The following is an 18,508-nucleotide window of genomic DNA, read 5'->3' as shown; positions in this document are numbered from 1 at the left end:
GCGGGGATATGACTTGGTGACAGGAGAGCAGGCACCCGAGAAGATACTCAGGTGGGTCAAAGGAGCGTTTGGCTGGGGTGTTGGGGAGGGGAGAGCTGGTGAGGATGTCCCAGCAGATGCTACCTCTTGGTGACTCCTGGATCTGTCTTATTGTTCTGGATGGGAGACACCACTGTCATTTGCCATTGACAGACCTGAAAGGTTTGTCCACATTCTGCAGATGGGGAAGGGTTTCCCTCTCCTCCTCTCAGCTGGACCCGGCTCAGCCAAAGTGGATGATGTGCACAGAAAGTCCCCCTGGACTGAAAAGAAGAGCTTGACCATCCCCATGTTCTCCCTGTCACATCTCTAGCTGTTCCTCTCTCATTTGGCTTTCAGGACAAGACCAAATGACTAACTTATCCCATGATGCCACTGCCACTCTGACTTCCAAGTGGTCAGGGGCAAGAGGGCCACCACTCACTGCTCCTGTGTGACATGTTTGTCCTTGTTTCAGATCCACCTACAGTTTGGGTCAAGGCCTGTGGCTGCCTGTCAGTAAGAGCTTCGTGGTGCCACCCGTGGAGCTTTCCATCAATCCTCTCGCCAGCTGCAAGACAGATGTTCTGGTGACAGAAGATCCAGCAGATGTCAGGTAGGACGCGGATTTCTTGTTTTCTTCATGCTTGAGTGACTACGCTTTCTTTAAATTGTTTTTGAAGATGCAGTAATTTCTATGATGATAAGTTTGATTAATTTTCTTCCAATAAGAACTCGGATGTGATAGCTCTCTGAGGTCTTTTGGTCCTGATGGGTCTAGGCCAGACCTGTGTCTGTAGCTCTGAAGTCTGCCAATCCAGTCGGGTGAATTGGTATGAACCTGTGGCAAGGCAATTTTCAAGTGGCTTAAATGGAACGTTACATTGCACAGCTTGAATTGATGCATTTACCAGCATGAAGATGCTATCATCTTTCAGAAACTCCTATGTATGTCATATACACCCAGGCCTTGATAATCTGCTGTGGTGCTCTTGAAGGACCAAGGTCAGACCCTGGTGAAAGACTGTGTTGCTTGTCCAGTTATTATACAATTAGTGTTCTTTTTTTTCCTTTCTTGAGTTCAGTAAATGCCTGGGTATTGCTCTGGCTCCCCTGTTTTGGAGACCTTGTGTTTTAACTAAATGTCATTGGACTTGCGACAGTCTAGTTCAGAAGTGGGACCTAAGACGACATTGTGGGAGCAGAACTGTCCCGGTGGAAGGAGGGAGCGTGGGCTGGGGGTGTGCAGAGAGGGGTCCCTTGGAGGAGGAGCTGGGTGAAATGGTTGTCATCTGTGCCCCACCTGGAGAGGGAGCCACAGCCTCTGCCTTGGAGGAGAGCGGTGGTGGTGATTGTCCTTCTGGGCCTGGTCTACAAGGGTTTAACTGTAAACTGCAGTGGTTTAATTCCCAAGGTATTTAGTGTGTATTCCCCTCTCTCCCATTACATTAAGATTCAGCACGTGACTGTTGGGTGCCAGGGAGACTCCGTGATCTCTCCTTCCCAACTTGCTGCCTTCTCCCATTGACTCAAGACACAATTTCCTGACCTGCAAATTCTTGTGTGTTGCAAATCATCTTCCTGGGCATTTGCAGGATCCTTATGTCCCCCAGCCCCTTCTGTCCTTTCCTTTCCCAGAGTGATGGGATGGTGAATTTCCATTTTTCTGTCCCATCGTCTTGGCAGGGCTGTGGTTGGAGCAAGCGCCTACAAAACCTATGGCAGAGCCAGGACTGGCATCCAAGAGGTCCTTGCTTCCAAGTTTTTGTTGCTAATTAGCACTTGTTCCCTTTCCTGCAAAGAGCGACTAATGGTACATATCTATCACCATTTGGCTCTCTTAGGAGGGTTGTTTTTCTTGTCTGCAGAAGAGACTGCTTTTCATTTGAGAAGGTGAAGGGTCGTCTTGTTGTATGTTAACATTTTCCAAGCCAAAATGCCAGGAGAACATTATTTCTTGCTTCCTCACATCTTTGTTAAAAGTACCTTAGCAAAAGTAGAGGCTGGGAAGATTGCCTTTTGCTCCAGTGCAGTAATTGTCTCCGGGCACTGATCCTCATGGAAGAGTCTCGGGATGGATGAACGCCAGGCAGGAGGAGGGGGGTTTCTGGCACTGAGGTTGTTGCCTGCTCCCCTCGTAAATGAAACCTGAACTAAGAATTCCAGGTATAAATATTGGAGTGACCCAGGTAGAATAAGGGAGGTGAGTTCACAGTGCTTGTATCTTACATACAGGAGATGCTAAATTATTAAAACTTTAATAAACGTCATAATAAATATTTGATGTGGAATTATGGAAGGTTTCACAGATACAATGGAAACCAAAAAACGATCTATTATTTCTGCATTAGAACTTTAAACACTTCTCAAACGGGGATCAGGCTGCTAGCTCGGGGTCCTGAGCACCCTGGAGTGGGTGGAAACAAGGTGATACCGCCTGAGCAGAGCGTGGCGGTGCGGAGGAGCTCAGGCTGTCCAGGTCCACTGGAGTCAGTGAGTAGGGACGTTGCTGTGTTTGGTGCATCGCATTGGCCTGTCTCTGAGAACCTCCCAGCTCAGGCTGTCCAGGTCCACTGGAGTCAGCAAGTAGGGACGTTGCTGTGTTTGGTGCATCACATTGGCCTGTCTCCGAGAACCTCCTGAGGCTCTTGTGTGTTTTCACATGAGAAAGGTACTTTTAGAGCTAATTTATCTTGCGACTTGGAGGGGTTCAAGGCCAGGCTGGATGAGGCTTTAAGCAACCTGGGCTAGTGGGAGGTGTCCCTGCCCATGGCAGGGGGTGGCACTGGATGATCTCTAAGATCCCTTCCAACCCAAACCATTCTGTGATTCTATGACTTCTTTGTGTTGTTCCTCTGGACCGAGACAAGTGCTGGTAGCTTCTCAAGGAGCAGTAACGCAGCAGGTTTGGTGGGTCAGGTGTCTGGATGGTGACTGGTAATACCAGCCCTGCTGTGGGAGGTGAGTCGGTGCTGTCCCTTGTGTAGGTGTTCAAACACAGCCATCCCTCTGGCAGGGAGGGACCTGTTCCCTGCGCCGTGGGACTGTGGTGACACTGCTGTCCCTCTGTGCAGATGCTCCTGCAGATGGTCTGGCAGCACTCGAGATCTGCTACAGTCGTGTCCCCGTGCGAAGGGACAGATCCTGGGCTGTGTTACACCAGCTGTGACATGGCCATGTCTCAGCCCCTGGAGTGCCCCATTTGCTGTCCCTTAACGCTGTGACAGTAGTTCAGTCCTGTATTTCTTATGTGTCTCTAATAAGGAGCGTGCTGCATTCCTCCAGACCTTTCATTAGTCTGACACCTTTTGGCTCTGGGGTCGCTTGTCTTGAAGAGTTTAATGGAGGGAAATTGCAGAAAGCCTGGTTTGGAGAAAACAAGCGATGAAGTCTTTACAACTCCGAGGGTTAAAGGTTCAAACGTGGCCATGTGTTTTTATGAAGATGCTTGAGGCTGCGGAAGGGACAGGTGGGGCTCTACCTTTCAACAGCTCTCCGGAGAGATGCTGACTCCCCGCTGCTTCTCTGCAGGGATGCTGTTATCCATGGGCTTCACTGCCGAGCGGTGCGATAAACTGTGCTCAGTGCCTCGGTGGATGGGAGCGAAGGGACTGAGCTTCCTCCTGCTGCTGCAGCCAGGGCATTAGAAAAACTTCCTATAGGCAGAAGCCAAAGGTCTACGTGCAAACATATCACCGGGGATGCTGCCACATGTGCTGGGGCATGAGTGGGGTCAGGACTTCGCACACGGAGCTCGGTAGCGGAGGTCTTAGGCCTGGGCGTCAGAAATGAAGCATGAGGATGCTTAGAGTTAATGAAACTTGTGTGCATAAGTTATATTGAGCATCCCCTCCTTGACCCCAGAATCTGATCCTCCACATGATGATCAGATCAGTCACAGATCATGTCACCCACCCTAACAGTGACGTCTTTGTTGGTATGGGGTTGGCCAGCAGTGCTGCAGAGCTCTCCCCATGCCAGGAAGCCTCTGGCTTGGGCTGGAGGCTGGGTCTGTGCTGGGCATCCTGCCCCAGCAGCACATCCCCTGCCAGGACAAGAAATACCTCCCAGTCCTACCTTATCTCATTTATTTTCAAGACCCCTCTTTGTGTCCCTCTCCCCATTGCTCCCAGCCCTCTCTTAGAGCTGTATTTCTCCTGCAAGCTGGTGTTAAACACATTAGTCCCTTTAAAAAAAATAATTACTATCAGGTCTTTAATTCTTCTGCTGGCCTTCCCTGGACACCTTGGTGTCTCTTTTTGGCCCTTTGGGAGGTACCTCTTGTCCCGTGGGACCAGGAATAGCTGTAATTGCAGCAGTGTACCCTGATCTGCCCCGTCGGCAGCACATGGGGTGCACCTGCACCCACAGCCCCAGTCCTGCCATGGTCAGCACCCAGCACCCCTGCAGGGGACAATAAAAGCATCCCTTGGGGCACAGCCAGCTGTGGGGACCGAGAGGGGTTGATAACCTGGGGGGCAGAGTGTGGTGCTGGCAGGTGCCTGGTGGTCCTGGTTCACTGTGCCACCCACTCTGCAGAAAAGTTGATAATTTCTGGTGAGCGGCTATAAATCAGAGGCGTGAGCCTCAGCTGCCGCCTGACATGACATATAGGTCTATCGTTATGGCAACCATAGAAACAAATAAAAGCCTTGCCTTCACTTGACAAGCCTTTGAGATGTCCTGATGGAGAGACAAGTGTTCGGCGGCAGAATGAATTCTCTTGAACTCTCTGTCGATTCATCTTCGTTTTGCTCCCAAGTGAGCCCCTTTGCTCTCTGAATTCTTTGCCAAAGTACAATCAACTGGATTTTTTTTTTTCCTATTTGTTTGTTATTTTATTGTCAGTTCTCTCGGTGGCAGAGAGCTCTGCTTTCCAGCTCTGTGTCTGCATACGTCCCATCTCGAGTCGAGGACAGGAGCTGGGCTTTTGCTCTTTCTGCCTGAAGCTCAGCCCTGCCGTGCCCTTGCAACACTGCCACTGCCCCACTCTTACAGGGGTTTTGCAGTGATTTTTTTTACAGGGGTTTTCCAGTGTTTTTTTTACAGGGGTTTTCCAGGGATTTTTTTTTTTTTTTTTTTTTAGGGTTTTGCAGTGATTTGGGCACTTGTGATTTTGCAAGTTGGTGCTGAGCGCTGTGGTGTGAGGCTCCCTGGGAGCAGAGCAGGATAAAAAGCAAAGTGGATGAGCAAGGCAAAGGGAATCTGGGCCAGGAGAGGGGAAACAGCTTTGCTGTGGCCACGCTGTCACCACAGCAGCAGAGCTCATCTGCCCTGTGCTTCAGCCTCGTGCTTTATCTGCAGGAGCACAGGAAAATGGGTTCTGCTGCAGGTGAGCATCACTGAGGCTGGGCTGGTCCCCCTGGGGTACGGGCAGGAGCAGGCAGAGAGCACCCTGCCAGCTCTTCTTGCCATTTGGTGCAGAAGATGCCATAGGAACTTGGGCTTTTTTCCCCCTTTTCTGCCTCCCGCCCTCCTGGAACAGAGTGGGCTGTGATTGCTGGATGCTCGACGCTGGCGGGACACTCAGGCAGGAGGCTGGGCAGAGGGGGTACCCCTGTTTTGGGCAGGGACCTGGGGAGCTGCCTGCAGAGCCTCTTGCTGTGGTGGTGCCAGTAAAGCGGCTGCGTGCGGCTGGCAGGTGATGCCCATGATGGATGGACGGCTTCACATGATGGAGCACATTGATCATTGCATCACCAGGCACAACTTACTCATTTCTGCAGAGAGGGCGATTCTTTACCATGCACATCACACAGACACCACCATCCCTGCAGATAACGTCCCTGACGCTCTGGCCTGGGCTTCTTATCACCCCAACACACCATCTTCTTGCAAAAAGCTCATGGTGCTTGACATGGGCATAAAGGCAGCCTTTGGCTGCATCCTCTGCGGGACAGGGACAGATGCTTTGCATAGAGGCAACTACCAGCCCCTGACCTGCATCTGTCAACTTAGCGTCATCCTGGCTGCTTACCGGGATTTTTTCTGCTTTGATTTATGGGAGCAGGTTAGAAGAGTCGGGTACATCTCACTTGGCTATGGGGTGACTCAATGGAGATATAACCTTGTGGCAGCCACCGAAGGGTGTGAGCAGCAAAATGAGAGAGGAATTATGGGAGGGGGGACGTGGGGAAAGGGGGAAAAAAAACAAACCCAAGCTGAAATAGTCCAGGGAGTATCTAGGGTAGGTCAGAATTGAAACATGGGTCACCCAACACCTCTGGGAGGATGCGGGGACCTCACTGCCCTCAGCATGACTCTTCCTAATCCATCATCAACCATAGGTGATCCTTCATGCCCAGAAGCAGAGGGACATTTCAGCCCTCCCTTTTCAGGGGCTTTTAGTAATTCCTGCTATGGTAATGCTGAGTTTCACTATCTGTTCTCTGATCCTTTGTGCGAACCCACTGCATTTTTGAGGTCGTGATGCTGGGCTGTAAAACTGCACAGAAAATTATCAAACCCCATAGGGAGAGTGGGTGTAAACTGGGACCTGGCTCATGGGCAAATCCATCAGAGGGAGCACCAGCAACAGCTTCACGTTTGGCAGCTGAGTGATTGCTGTTCCTCTTGTCCACAGTGCCACAGAGCCCAGGAGGGAAAAACAACCCAACGAACGAACAGATTTTGTTTATATATTTATTGAGACAATTAAAAAAAAACCCCAAACACCTGCCAAATATGCAAATGCTGTCTCGCACCCATAGTGATTCCCTCTAATGTATCTGGGATCTCCCATCACAGAGCAGGGTTTGGCACTGGACTCTGCAGCCGCCTCTTAGGCCAGACCTGCTGCGGTGTGTCCGTCCGTCCAGCCGCCTGGAGCAGGGGCCGCAGGGGCTCTCAGACTGGTGCTGATGCATGTGCTTAGCAGAAAGGGAGAATCAAGGCAGTAAAAATCAGACCCTGGGTTTCTTCAGTGAAAGAAGCTCTCCCGTCCCTGTCTGAGGGGTTATGTGTTTTCATGTCGCTGCCTTTGCTGCTTGTTAAACATCGTCCGGAGCATGCTTTGTAGCTGCCTGTTCAAAGTGCAGCCCTGTGGCCTCTCTGTTTATACACCTTGTCTGTAGTGTTTTTCTGGAATTATATTATTTTCTCTCTCCCGAGTTCTATTACCTTTGCCTTGTGTGCATCTCCTGCTTGTGAAGTGGACTAGAAGGTTTGCAGGCAGGAAGGGACTGGGCGGTTTGTCCCTGGGCCAGGCAGGGCTGGCTGTATGACCCTATGGTTCTGGGGTGCTGGGGACCTGGGCCAGGCCTGGAAGGAGGAACCAGTGCTTTTGGAAAGGGTCAGGTCGCTGGGGATGGATGCTGCAGGGCTGGTCTGCAGTGCGGGTCCTGGAGTCCCAGCAAGTGCAGAGTGTTTGGGGTCAGCTCTGTCCCCTCCCATTTTGGAGCAGTTTTGGGGGCAGCTCTGTCCCCTCCCACTTCGGAGGAGTTTTGGGGTCAGCTCTGCCCTCTCCCATTTCAGACCAGGGCAACCCACATCTCCTTGTCCCAGTGGCAGCCAAGAGTGGGCTGGGGCTTGGAGCTGCACTGGTAGGTCGCAGGGGACAGGAGAGGGACAGCCAAGGAAGGACGGTGGCAGTGGCAGGAGGGACTGGATTTCATGGGCACCTGGGGAAGGATGCTCTGAGTCCCTGTGCTCTTGCCCAGGGCTGTCCTCAGCAATTCTGTCCTTAAGGCCCCGAGATGCTCCAGGGTGGGGTGGGACAGTGGCTCTGGTCCTGTCTGGGTACACAGCTGTCCTTCAGCTTGGCTGTGTCACTGGGCAATATGCTCCTGGCTGGGCAGTGATGTTGGGAAGAGGTTAAATACCTTTTCATCAGCTCTTTCTTAATGCAACTTAATGGAAAGAGCTGGCACCATCCGCCAGCCAGCTCGGATGAGATTTCCGTTGCCTTAAACTTGCTTGACGCGGACCATGGCTGCTCCTCCTTTCTCGGTTTTATCTCCCGTAACCGCTGTCAGATCGCTTCATCCAGAGGACAAAACTAATAAAATGCAGCCGAGCCGAAACGTTCCTGGGAGCATGCCAGGGACCTGCAACGGGCTCCATAGCCAGTGTGGGGAGGAGGAATCATCTCTGTGGGGACAGGAACGGAGGTGGACATGGACAGGGAGCTGTGTCCTGCTTTAGGGGCGCCATGAGAAGACACTATCCCTCGCAGGCTCGGGAAGGGCTCCTGGAGAAGATGAACCCCCAACTTTCATTTTTATGGGAGTTTTTGAATTCCTGAAAGGAAGGGGGGATGAACGTGTTGCTGCAGAGGAACATTGCTCTTGCTGCGGCGGCGCAAGGGAAGGCAGCTCGGTGCAAACCAGACAAAACCCAGGGGGAAAGATCCTGTCCAGCTTTCACCCTGGGGCAGGCAGTGACCGTGCAGGCAGCGTGGGCAGCCGGGGCCGGGCACAGGGCAGCTGCAGTCACGGCCGGTGAACCAGGGCGGCCGTGCTCTCTGAAGACAAATGGAGTTAATTAGTTTCAGCTCCTGCTCCCAAGAAGCCGGGGCTAGGATGATGTTTCCATCGACTCTGGTGGACTCAGTGCGGTGCCCCACTGCTGCGGCTGCTGCTCCCAAGGGATTTGCTCCACTCCAGGATGTCAGCCCAGCTCTCAGGGTGATTTGTTAGGGCAAAATGCCCTCCGTTCCTCCCGCCAGCCTCGCGGCAGCCAAGGGAGCCATTGGTGCGGCACTTTCCAGACTGCTCAGAGTAACTTGGCTCGTGCCCTGCTGGTCCTTCTCAGGAAGGTGTCCCTGCCCACGGGAGGGGATTGGAACGAGATGATCTTGAAGGTCCCTTCCGACTCAATCTATTCTATGATTCTATGATACTATTCCAAGCAGTTTCCAGATGCAGGAGAGATGCTCTGCAACCTCTCCCTGGCCCTTTGACCTCCAGGCAAAGGAGCAAAAGCAGCTCAAAATTATGTTAGAAGAACCAAAAAGCTCATCACATGGTTTAGAGACAGTGTCAGCATTGCACAGAGCAGAGGACAGTGCACCAGGCCTGGCGTTGCCCGTTGGCTCAGAAAACCTTTCCGTAGTTGCCGCAGCTGGCTGGTGGGACTGCAGCTGGACCAGACCGCGCATCAGCTGCAAATCGTCTGCCATTTGCCTCCACTTTGCCCAGGTTTTGCTTCTTTGCCCCTTTTCATCAGTTTATTTGCTGCTTACCCAGCTTCTCCTTTTCTGATTTAGATGTTTATACCTGCCCCGTGTTCTTCTGGTCTCCCCTCAAATCTGGCTGCTGGCTACAGAGTGAAAAGCAAAAGCTTTCTTGACTTTTTCCTGCTGCACCAGGTTTAAAGTGTAGAGGTTGGGTGGGTGGTCTTGCTCTCCTCGTCACTATGCTGGAGTGCATTAAGCAGAATATTTTTTGAGGGACTAAACCAAAGGACAGTGCAAAGCTGGAGAGGTTTGGAAGGAGAGCTGGGGAGCAAGCAGGGGGAAAAAAAAGTCAAGAAAATTAGGTGAAGCCTTGCAAAAAAATAATCCCATCTTGGGAATTGCCCTGCTTTTACTGCCTGAAGAATTACTGTGCCGTAATCAATTCAGCTCTAGACATTTCCTGCGGTGTTTTTGATATAATGAGGTGCTGTTGGCTGTAACCGAGAGCCTTTTATCATAACGCCGATGGGTGCAGTTAGGGACCCGTTGCCGTGCCGTGCTGCAGGCTGTGCTGCTCTCGGGGCCGGGCTCCAGCAGGGCTGAGCGGTGCTGGCCATGGCCAGTGGAGGCTGGGATGGTGGCACTGGGAGGGAGGGATGGGGATGAGGGTATTGATGGACCACAGGATCTCTCTATAATTTACCTAGCATGCGGATGGGGATGAAGGTATTGATGGACCACAGGGTCTCTCTATAATTTACCTAGCATGCATTTCTTCTCCACCAGAGGAAAAGCAAAGCAGCTGGTGTGGAGCAGGCTTTGGAGGGGAGGCACATAGGGGGTGAAGAGCCCCCGATTGCATCTAGGGCATGTTCAGGTCTGCTGGCACTGCGGCTGGATGGGTTTTGGGAGAGAACGCATTCATGTCTCCTGCAAACATGAGGTCGGGGTGTTGCATGCCGGCTTTTGCCCCAGGCATCACATAGCCAGGTCATTTGGGTGGCACCGATGGTGTTTCACCTTATGTGTAAGGTCAAACTGACTCAGGCTGGGGTGGTGTCCCCTGATGCTGCTCGCGGTGGCTCTGCCGTGGGCTGTCCCCCGTCACTGTCTCACCACATCCAGCCCAGTCCTGCCACGGGGCTCTCCCAGAGCAGCTCGTCGAGAGCCAGGCTGAACGCAGCAGCACACAATTAAACACTGCTAATACTTCCCTGCTAGCGCGGAGGGCTTAAAATTACATAAATGAAGAAGTGGAGAATTAAGGTAGGATGCTGTGTAAATATACACTGAGCTTTTGCAGTGAGAAGTCTCTTTATTCAGTTCAGTCCACATTTCCTTCTTTTTTTGTTTAATCAGTGCGTATCAAATACGTATGGGCCAGAGCTGGAGATGCTGGCTCTGAAATGTGGGTCCTCTGGAGTTGTCCCCAGGTTGATGAGTGGTTTTGAAAGGGTTAATGATAAAGTTGTGGGTGGTTTAATAGAGGACTCCTTGACCCATCCCTGCCAGACATGACCTGTGTGTGTAACCGGTCCCTGGTGTGTGTTAGGGCTCCTCTGCCGCGGTAAATGCTGTGGAGCAGCTATTCTGCGCTACCTCCCATGGGGGATGTCCTGCACACCCTGCGAGAAGGGATGGAGTTAACCCACCACCACGTTCTTGAACTCAGCCCCCCTTTTATTCCCTATGTGCCCATGCTGACAGCTTGTAATCTACTATTAACCCTTTATTAACTCAAAGCCTGCCCTTATTTTGAAGCATGACCTTTAAGCTTGATAGCACCAAGGCTGTTTTCCCACACGGCAGTGTCTGCAGAGCCTGAGTGACATCTCGGTGACGTCTCAGGCTGGGCAGCACTGCCTCTTGCTTGCAAGCATCCATAGCGGCTGCCGACCCGGCTCACAGCCTGGCTGTGCCCAACGTCCCTGCGTAGGGGCTTGGTAGGCATTGAGTGGTGGTACCTGGTTTGTTCCATGGTTCCCTTAGGGAAGCTGTGGGTTTCTGCTCACCTCCTGCCCACAGCCAGTCTTCTTGGTGGCATTTTACCCACAAGTTAGTAGCTGGCTTTTGTTTGGGTCCAAAGGATGTTGTCTGTTGTCAATGACTGCTGAGCCCTCTTAGACCTGCTCCAAGTAGTTGGGATGGGCAGCACTGCAAGCCAAGATGATTTATTATTTCAAGGCCAGGCTTGATGAGGCTTTGAGGAGCCTGTGCTAGTGGGAGGTGTCCCTGCCCATGGCAGGGGGGGGAACTGGGTGATCTCTAAGGTCCCTTCCAACCCAAACCATTCTGTGATTCTATGATTATGGATGGACTATTCCAGGATATCCGTCTCCTTAGTTCTTCCTTGCCCTTGCAGAACAGGTGGCTCATGCCCTTGCTGCAGGTGGCTCTGGTTGTCATCCTACATCTCCCTGTGGGAAAGGAGACCTGGGGGAGGCAGGGTGGTACTTTGTTTATTTGAGCCAAGAAACCACAGCTTCCAGCACAACTTAAAGGCTGCTTTTGTATGGTCTCTCAGCCACCTCGCAGTTCCGTGGGAATTCTTATCCGTGGTCGCTTTGTTAATAATTTCCCTGCATCACTCTATCAGGTTATCTGGTGAAGTCAGATGGATCAGGTATTTCCCTTTCCTCAAGAAAACCTGATACAAATTCTCTTATCAGAGAAAGATAAGGGGGGAATCTGATACATTTCAGAGTTAACAGGTAGACACAGAGAGAGGGGATGGGGACCAGTGTGTCCCACAGGAACTGACCCCCCCACTGCCTGTCCTGCCTGCCTGCAGCCATTGTGCATAGATGCCCATTCATGGGGGTGATCCCCGTGGGATGTGGGGGCTCCCTGCAGTCCATGAGCTGTGCAAGCCGCCGTTGGCACATCCAAGAGCTTCCTAAGCTTCAACCAGCTTCAAGCCCTCCTTGGCTCAGCCCGTCCCAAAGGTCTCTGGTCCCCTCTGTGTCCCCTCCCAGCAGGGAGCCCCCCAGCCCTCACCAAGCCACCAGAGTGGGGGGGGTTCCTGCCTTCTCCCGGTGACAGAATCGATACCGAAGGCCTTCATTAATATTCCAGGAATGGCAGAGAAGATTGACTGCCTCATTAGCAGGCATCGTGTGAAACTCTGACAATAATTAACAACTCTACGGTCTTATTTGCTGGCCTATCACAGAAGTATTCAATCAAAAATGTAATTTGCTCAACGCTCCCATTTACCATAAAGAGAATATTCCTTCAAAGTTTTAAATAGACTAATTAAGAGGGAAGAAATACAGGGAAAAAAATTATTAACAGTATAGTTTTAATGGGAAATTACTGGAGCGTATTAATAATGCAATAACCATTTTTAACAGCTGTCTGTCAGTTTGTGGGCCGGGGTAATTAAATTAGTCACTAAAGGGTTAGTCAAATTAGGCGTCGGAGAGCAGCGCCGGGGCTAACAACGGCGCAAAGGCGCGTCAGGCTTAATGCTCTGGTACACAAGGAGGATGAGCTGCTGGAGGAGGATGAGATGTTATGGCAGGATCCCTGTGAGGTCCCCAGGGACCATGCAGGGGAACCCCCCAGCTCACCCCAGGCACCAGCATCATCTGTGGTTTGGATGAACCCCTCGTGCAGGGTGATGTGAGGAGCAGGGCAGAGCTATGCATCGGCAAAGGCTGGGTTGTCTCCGGGAAAATAATAAGGAAGAGTCTTATCTGAGCATGAGCGTGGCCCAGGGTGGCCTCCGTGACGTCTGCTCCAGCCTGATGCTGCTCGGGTTTTTAATCTCTTTCCACGAGCCAGAAGGCAGCTGTGCAGGGGCTTTTTGGCAGTTGCTTTCAAGGCTTTTTGTATTCTGCCGGTTTCAGGCTCGCTTTCCCCCTTCCTCCACCCCTTTGCCCCTTTTGGAATGAATCACAGTTAATTTTGGATGTTGTCGAGCCTGAAAACACATTCTTTTTTGCCGCCAGGCTATTAAAAAATGTATTTACAGCTCCATAAAGCAAAGCCAGCTGTCAAGGTAACGTCCTGCTGCTTCCCGTGTGTTCAGGATGGAGGGTAAGAATTTGGGAAGGTACTTGCTTGTGTAATTGCAGTGAAGATTTTGAGCCCAACGGAGGGGTTTCTGGCTGAGAAGATGATTGTTTCCAGCCCTGGAAGGTGTTCGTGGGAAGCACAGTGCCTGGAGAACCTGGGCTGCTGGGGTTCCAGCCAAGGGATGCTGCTACGGTTCCCTTTCCTTTTCCCTTCTGTAAATAAGGATGAGGATGCTGGCCTCTGGGTCTGAGTGGGAAAGGATTACTCCTTCCAATTTTTTTTGAGATTTGAGATGTTTTCTCCATTTTATGTTGACAAAGTAGGACCTTTTCTATACTATGTCTGTGTGGAAAACCAAACCGACACAAAGCAGTAACCAAATCCCAGAGGAAAACCCTCACCCATCAAGAAGCACCAACCGACACGGTGGTTGGGGTGTTTGGACAGCACAGAGGTCTATCAAACCACGGCCTAAATCATGCAGAGCAAGGACATACATTTCCATATATTGGCTAAATCTCTGGGCTTCTCTGGGCAATTTTCTTGCCCCAACGTTATATTTTCTTGCTCTCGAGATTTGAAAGCGATAGAGGTGATGGCAGAGCCTGTGTGTTCCCCTGAGGAGTTCCCATTTTCATGAATCAATGGGGTTTTTTGTGTCACCCCCATTTAAAATTTAAGCTAATTGCAGAGGCGCCCCTGCCTGCCTGAAGTGCTGAGACTTTTTGCTCTTCTTTTTAGTTTGTTAAGATGGATGTAAAGCTAGGATTTTCTTTAACTGGGTGATTTGGGGGGCAAATGTATGCTGCATGGCACATGGGAGTCAAATACCCACTGGAAGCAGCTCTGATTCAGCTGCTGTTTCTCCAAAATGCTTCAAGAGGAGAATCCCTGGAGAAGGGAAATGGTAAAACTCATCAGACCTGCCAGAACACCTCAATATCCCAATGACTCCAAAAAAAAAAAAAGTTCCTGCCCGAATTGCAGTGGGGTGAGCGGCCGGGCTGGGCAGCCAGGTGAAGGCAGGCCCTCCTCTTTCTCACGTGTTGGAGAATTACAAGCTGTATAGATTATTTTAATGGCTGTATTACTTCCAACTCTGCCTCCACCATCTGTTCTTCCCCAATTACGGATGCAAAAACCCAGCGTGTTTCTCCATTCCGGCAGTAGAGAATGAAATATAAGCATTGTAAAAGGGTGTCTATTCTTTCAACAATGTAGTTGGCACCTGTGATATTTTTCTTGCGTTTCTGACCTACCATCGGTTGGGATGCTCCACCTGGTCCCCCCGCACCGCTCCCGGCTGATGCCCGGATCCACGGTGGCATCGTCGATAAAAGGAAGAGGCTGATGTGCTGCGTGATTTGTCCAAGCCATACGGGGCAGCTGAATTATTAACACTGACCAAGTGTCTAAGTGCTATAAAACTCAACAAGAACCTCTTACCTCCGGCACAGCGATAAACAGGATTGAGGCACGGCAGGAGGGAGGAATTAAGACAGGACATCAAAGACTGGATTCTGTCAAGTAAATCATGCCATTGCTTCAGTAAAAGAGCCCCTAAATGTTTTATTAGGGATTTTCAACAACTACCAAAATTAAGATGGAAGGAATGAATTATTAAAAAATAGATTAACTAAACTAGCTTCTGAATTAATCATGAAAGGAACCTCTTGGGAGCGGTGTGGCCGCTGTGTGCTGTCGGCACCCACGTCCTGCAGCCAGGCACGGCGTGGGGATGGGGAGCGGTGCTGGGAGGCTGGGGGGAACCGTGACCTGCCCTGCTGGGTTGGGGTGGCATTGCCAGGGTATGGACAGGCTGGCTACAGGGTTGGGAGGGCAGCGTGCCAAGTGCTCTGTGGGATCAAAGGAGGGGGTTTCTGCCTTGGAGGGATGTAAGCTAGATACACAACGTGGAGCAAAGGAGATAGAGTTGTCCCTCTGCTAAATAATACAGGAAACAGATATGTGAAGGTGGCTTGCCTGAATTAATTGACCTGGGGACTGAGCCTTCTTTTGCTGCGTGCTGGTCTGGTGTTACCAACTCAAACTCATCCATGGTGGGAGAGGGACTGAGCCTGTGCATGGCTTGGTGGCTGTGGCTGGCACAGGGGGTCTCTGCGTCTGCTCCAGCGGATCTGACACTCATGGCAGGGTAAGGAGGGTTTGTAGGAGCCAGAGAGCCCCCAGGGTGGTGGGGTGAGAAGTGCTCCCACCGTCCCTCCTGGGAGGATGGGGCCATGGTTCGGGTGGTGCCAACAGCTGGGCACAGCTGGCGCTGCCCCGGCCGGAGCAGGGGGCTGTCCCAGCTCACTGAGTGCCCATGAGCTGGCAACTTCACTGTTTTGTGCTACGGTTCTCCCACCTGTCAAATAGAGACAATTTATTAATCACTTCCTAAAGCGGCTGTATGATCTGAATGTGCTGTTTAAGTGCCCTTGCAGTATGATCTGTCCCAGTGTTTCACATTCAGGGCTACAGCAGCCTGTGAAGGTAAAACATAGGCAAGAATGGGAGGTGCAGAGATGCTCTTGTCTCTGTTTTGTTTTATTCCAGCCCCCAGAAGGGTGGGAGCATGGTCTCCAGGTGCTAAGCACTGGTGGGATTTCTGTTTGCTTCTTTTCCCTCTTTTTCTTCTTCCCCAACACATTCAAAGCTCTTACATGCAAGTCTACAAGCTCCAGCAAACGCCAGCAGTAGTGCAGCTGCTGGGAACAATTCACGGTGTCTGCAGCAGCACTGCTTTAAGGTGCACTCTGATGGGGACAAGCAGAGGCTTCATTCATAATAATAATAAAACACTATTTTGCAGCTATAGGCTGCTTTTCATCTTCCCAACTCAAAGGAACATTAATTAACCTTGCAGCACAGTGGGCGGTAGGTAGCTGCTGTTGTCCCTGTGTTACAGATGAGGAGTCTGAAGGGCTGACACATTCTACGAGTCGCTGGCGCTTGTGCTGTAATTCACCATCCAAGTCTGCCGCCGATGCCGAAATGCCAGCTCCCAGCCAGCGGAAAATTCTTCCTGGGGATGCTCTCCTCTCGTCTCCAGTGGCAGAGCAGCCCCTCGGGAGGTTTGAGGTCATCTTCATTTCTTTAAAGCGAATTTGGTTTTGGATAGAGGGAGGTGAATATTGATGAAGTCAAATTTGAGTCTTCTGATGTGAATTAGGCCAAATGCTGCAAGCCAGCTCATTGCCCTCGGGCTGGCGATCGGGCAGCGTTTCAGCTTTGCTGTGCTCCTTCCATCAAGAGAAAAACTTGGAGAAATGGGTTAAGCTCAGTCTTTGCTGTGATCCCCACTTTTTGCAAATGGGTATGGAGAAGCCTGTTTGGGTGAAATGGTAAAAACACAACCACTGACCATTTTCTTGCTCCTAAATCCACAGCTTTGCCTCTCCGGTGAGCTCTGCCTCCAAAAACCTCCCACTTGACTCTTTTTCCAAGGGTCACGTACACAGAGGCTTGTTTCTGCTGCTGCTTATTGGCTGGAAAATTGATGTTTTGGCCCTTGTGTACGTAATCGAAGAGGAGTCTTGGCCTGTAATTTGGGAGAGCACTTGTCTGAGGGGCTCTGGGTAACCCCCAGCTCTCCTCACACGTGTGGCATGGGCTCGGCACTGCTCTCTGTGCAGCTGCAGCACGGACCCAGTCCAGCTGAGAGGTCAACCCATGGAGAGGAGCGGGGTGCCCTCTGCTGCTGGTGTTGTGGGGGGATCAGCCCTCTCTTGCCCCTCGCCTCTTCCGTGAGCCCCCGCGATGCTCATAGCTCCAACCTTCCACCCAGAGGCACCAGCTGCCGCGGGCTCTGATGGATACACCCACCAGGAGATCTCAGTCCATGGCTCCCTGCCCTGGCAGAGGTGGCTTGGGGGGCTTGTGGTGGGACTGTGTTGGGACACATCTCTGCATGTCTGTCTCTGGTGCCTTTCAGAGGAAACAAATAGTATTCTGGGCATCCTGCTCAGCCCCTCAGGGCAGACCTTGGATAAGCATGGAAGCCTTTCCATTTAGTCTCCTTAATTAAGATAGACACAAAAAAAAAGGCAGCGAGTGAAATGTGATGGGCAGGAGGATGGTGGTCCTTTAGTGTGCAAATGCTCGTCTTGTCTTGTCTTTTGCCCCCTCCTTTCTTTCCCCTGTCATCAATCTCCTGTTGCTAAATGTGCAGCTGGAGAGCAGGTTCCCAGGCAAACCTCCCCCTGATAGGTTTTGACAGATCTAATCGGGCGGGAATAGCAACGACCATGTCCCGCACTCCTCTGAATCGTGGTTCAAACTGAATATCCTTCACTGTGACCTGGCATCCGAAACGAGCCTGATGGCTGAGATCTGGCTGGCCCAAGGGCAGGGCTGCTCCCATCCCATATTACCTGCAGCTCCCACCATTGCCTGTGGGCTCGGGCCCCCCGGAGCATCCCTTGCAACCTCTGCCTTAGCGCAGATTTTCTAAATGCCTTTGATGTGGGACACAGTGCCAATAACTGAGCTCAGGGAAGAATCTGCTGGGAGACCCAGTCTCTCCTGGCTTTAGTAAATGTATATATTCTTTATGTTCTGCTTAATAATGCAACAGGACAAAGGTTTACAGATAGAGGGAGGATGTGTGTTCTGGGATGCTTGTTATCAGTGAGGCCGGAGGAGCTCTGACTTAAACTTTGAAATCAGCGTGTGTTTGTGTGTAAGGATGGTCCTGCTGTTGGTTTAATGCATCGTTTGTTCTTTGGAGGTGCTTCAGCTTGTGGGTTATTGCTGAGAGAGAGAAGGCTTGTGAATAAACAAATAACCCAACAAAACAAGGTAGATATTCCAAAGTGATGTCTCCTTTGGAAACCTGAGTCTGGGACCAGTGAGCAACCCTGGGAGTCTGCTCAGCCCTCTGCATTTCCACCCACATGCCCCATGAATAGCCCTGCGTGGCAGATCTAAACTAGGGCAGCTACAATGTCAACCTCTCCCTGGCATCTACCGCAACTCCTTCCAAGGGCGATATGCTGGGACTTCTTTGGCTGCACTCAGGAGTAGCTTAGATCATCTCTAGATCTGTATCTAAGCCAGTCCCCAAGGCTGCCTTTTCTAATCAGCAGAGATCTGGTCCGTGGAGCTCAGGGCACCGATCAGCTCTTGCTGCAGTCCCTGAGCACCTTGGGGCAGGAGGATCACCCCCAAAATGAGTCAGTCTCCCCTGGTAAGTTTGGAGGAGCCCAAAGTGACCAGTGCTGTCTCTTTCTTGGGTTACCTTGGGATGGGCGAGCTGAATCCCATCCTTGGCATCTCTGAGACCTCGGGCAGGGTTGGCCTGGCCACTTCTGGACCAGCAGCAGTCAGATCCCAGCCCTGCGCAGGCTGCACGCC

At 51.4% G+C, this 18,508-nt stretch overlaps 1 protein-coding gene across 1 annotated transcript in view; it reads left to right on the top strand.

Annotated features, from left to right (window-relative positions):
• The window catches only part of LOC104468108 (astrotactin-2), a gene marked incomplete at its 5' end in the record, with an annotated part of 80,733 nt that overhangs the window by 12,047 nt on the left and 50,178 nt on the right, over nucleotides 1-18,508 (top strand). Inside the window, 2 exons of the mRNA XM_010082130.1 lie at nucleotides 1-51; nucleotides 497-634. The exon at nucleotides 1-51 is cut by the window's left edge and continues 24 nt beyond it. Coding sequence (XP_010080432.1) covers nucleotides 1-51; nucleotides 497-634 — 189 coding nt within the window. The remainder of the gene's footprint in view (nucleotides 52-496; nucleotides 635-18,508) is intronic.

This window comes from Pterocles gutturalis, unplaced genomic scaffold (assembly GCF_000699245.1).
Source record: "Pterocles gutturalis isolate BGI_N339 unplaced genomic scaffold, ASM69924v1 scaffold10984, whole genome shotgun sequence".
In the NCBI taxonomy this organism is placed as follows: Eukaryota; Metazoa; Chordata; class Aves; order Pterocliformes; family Pteroclidae; genus Pterocles; species Pterocles gutturalis.
Note: the sequence above shows the minus strand (reverse complement) of the source record. Positions and strands in the feature narration are given on the sequence as shown.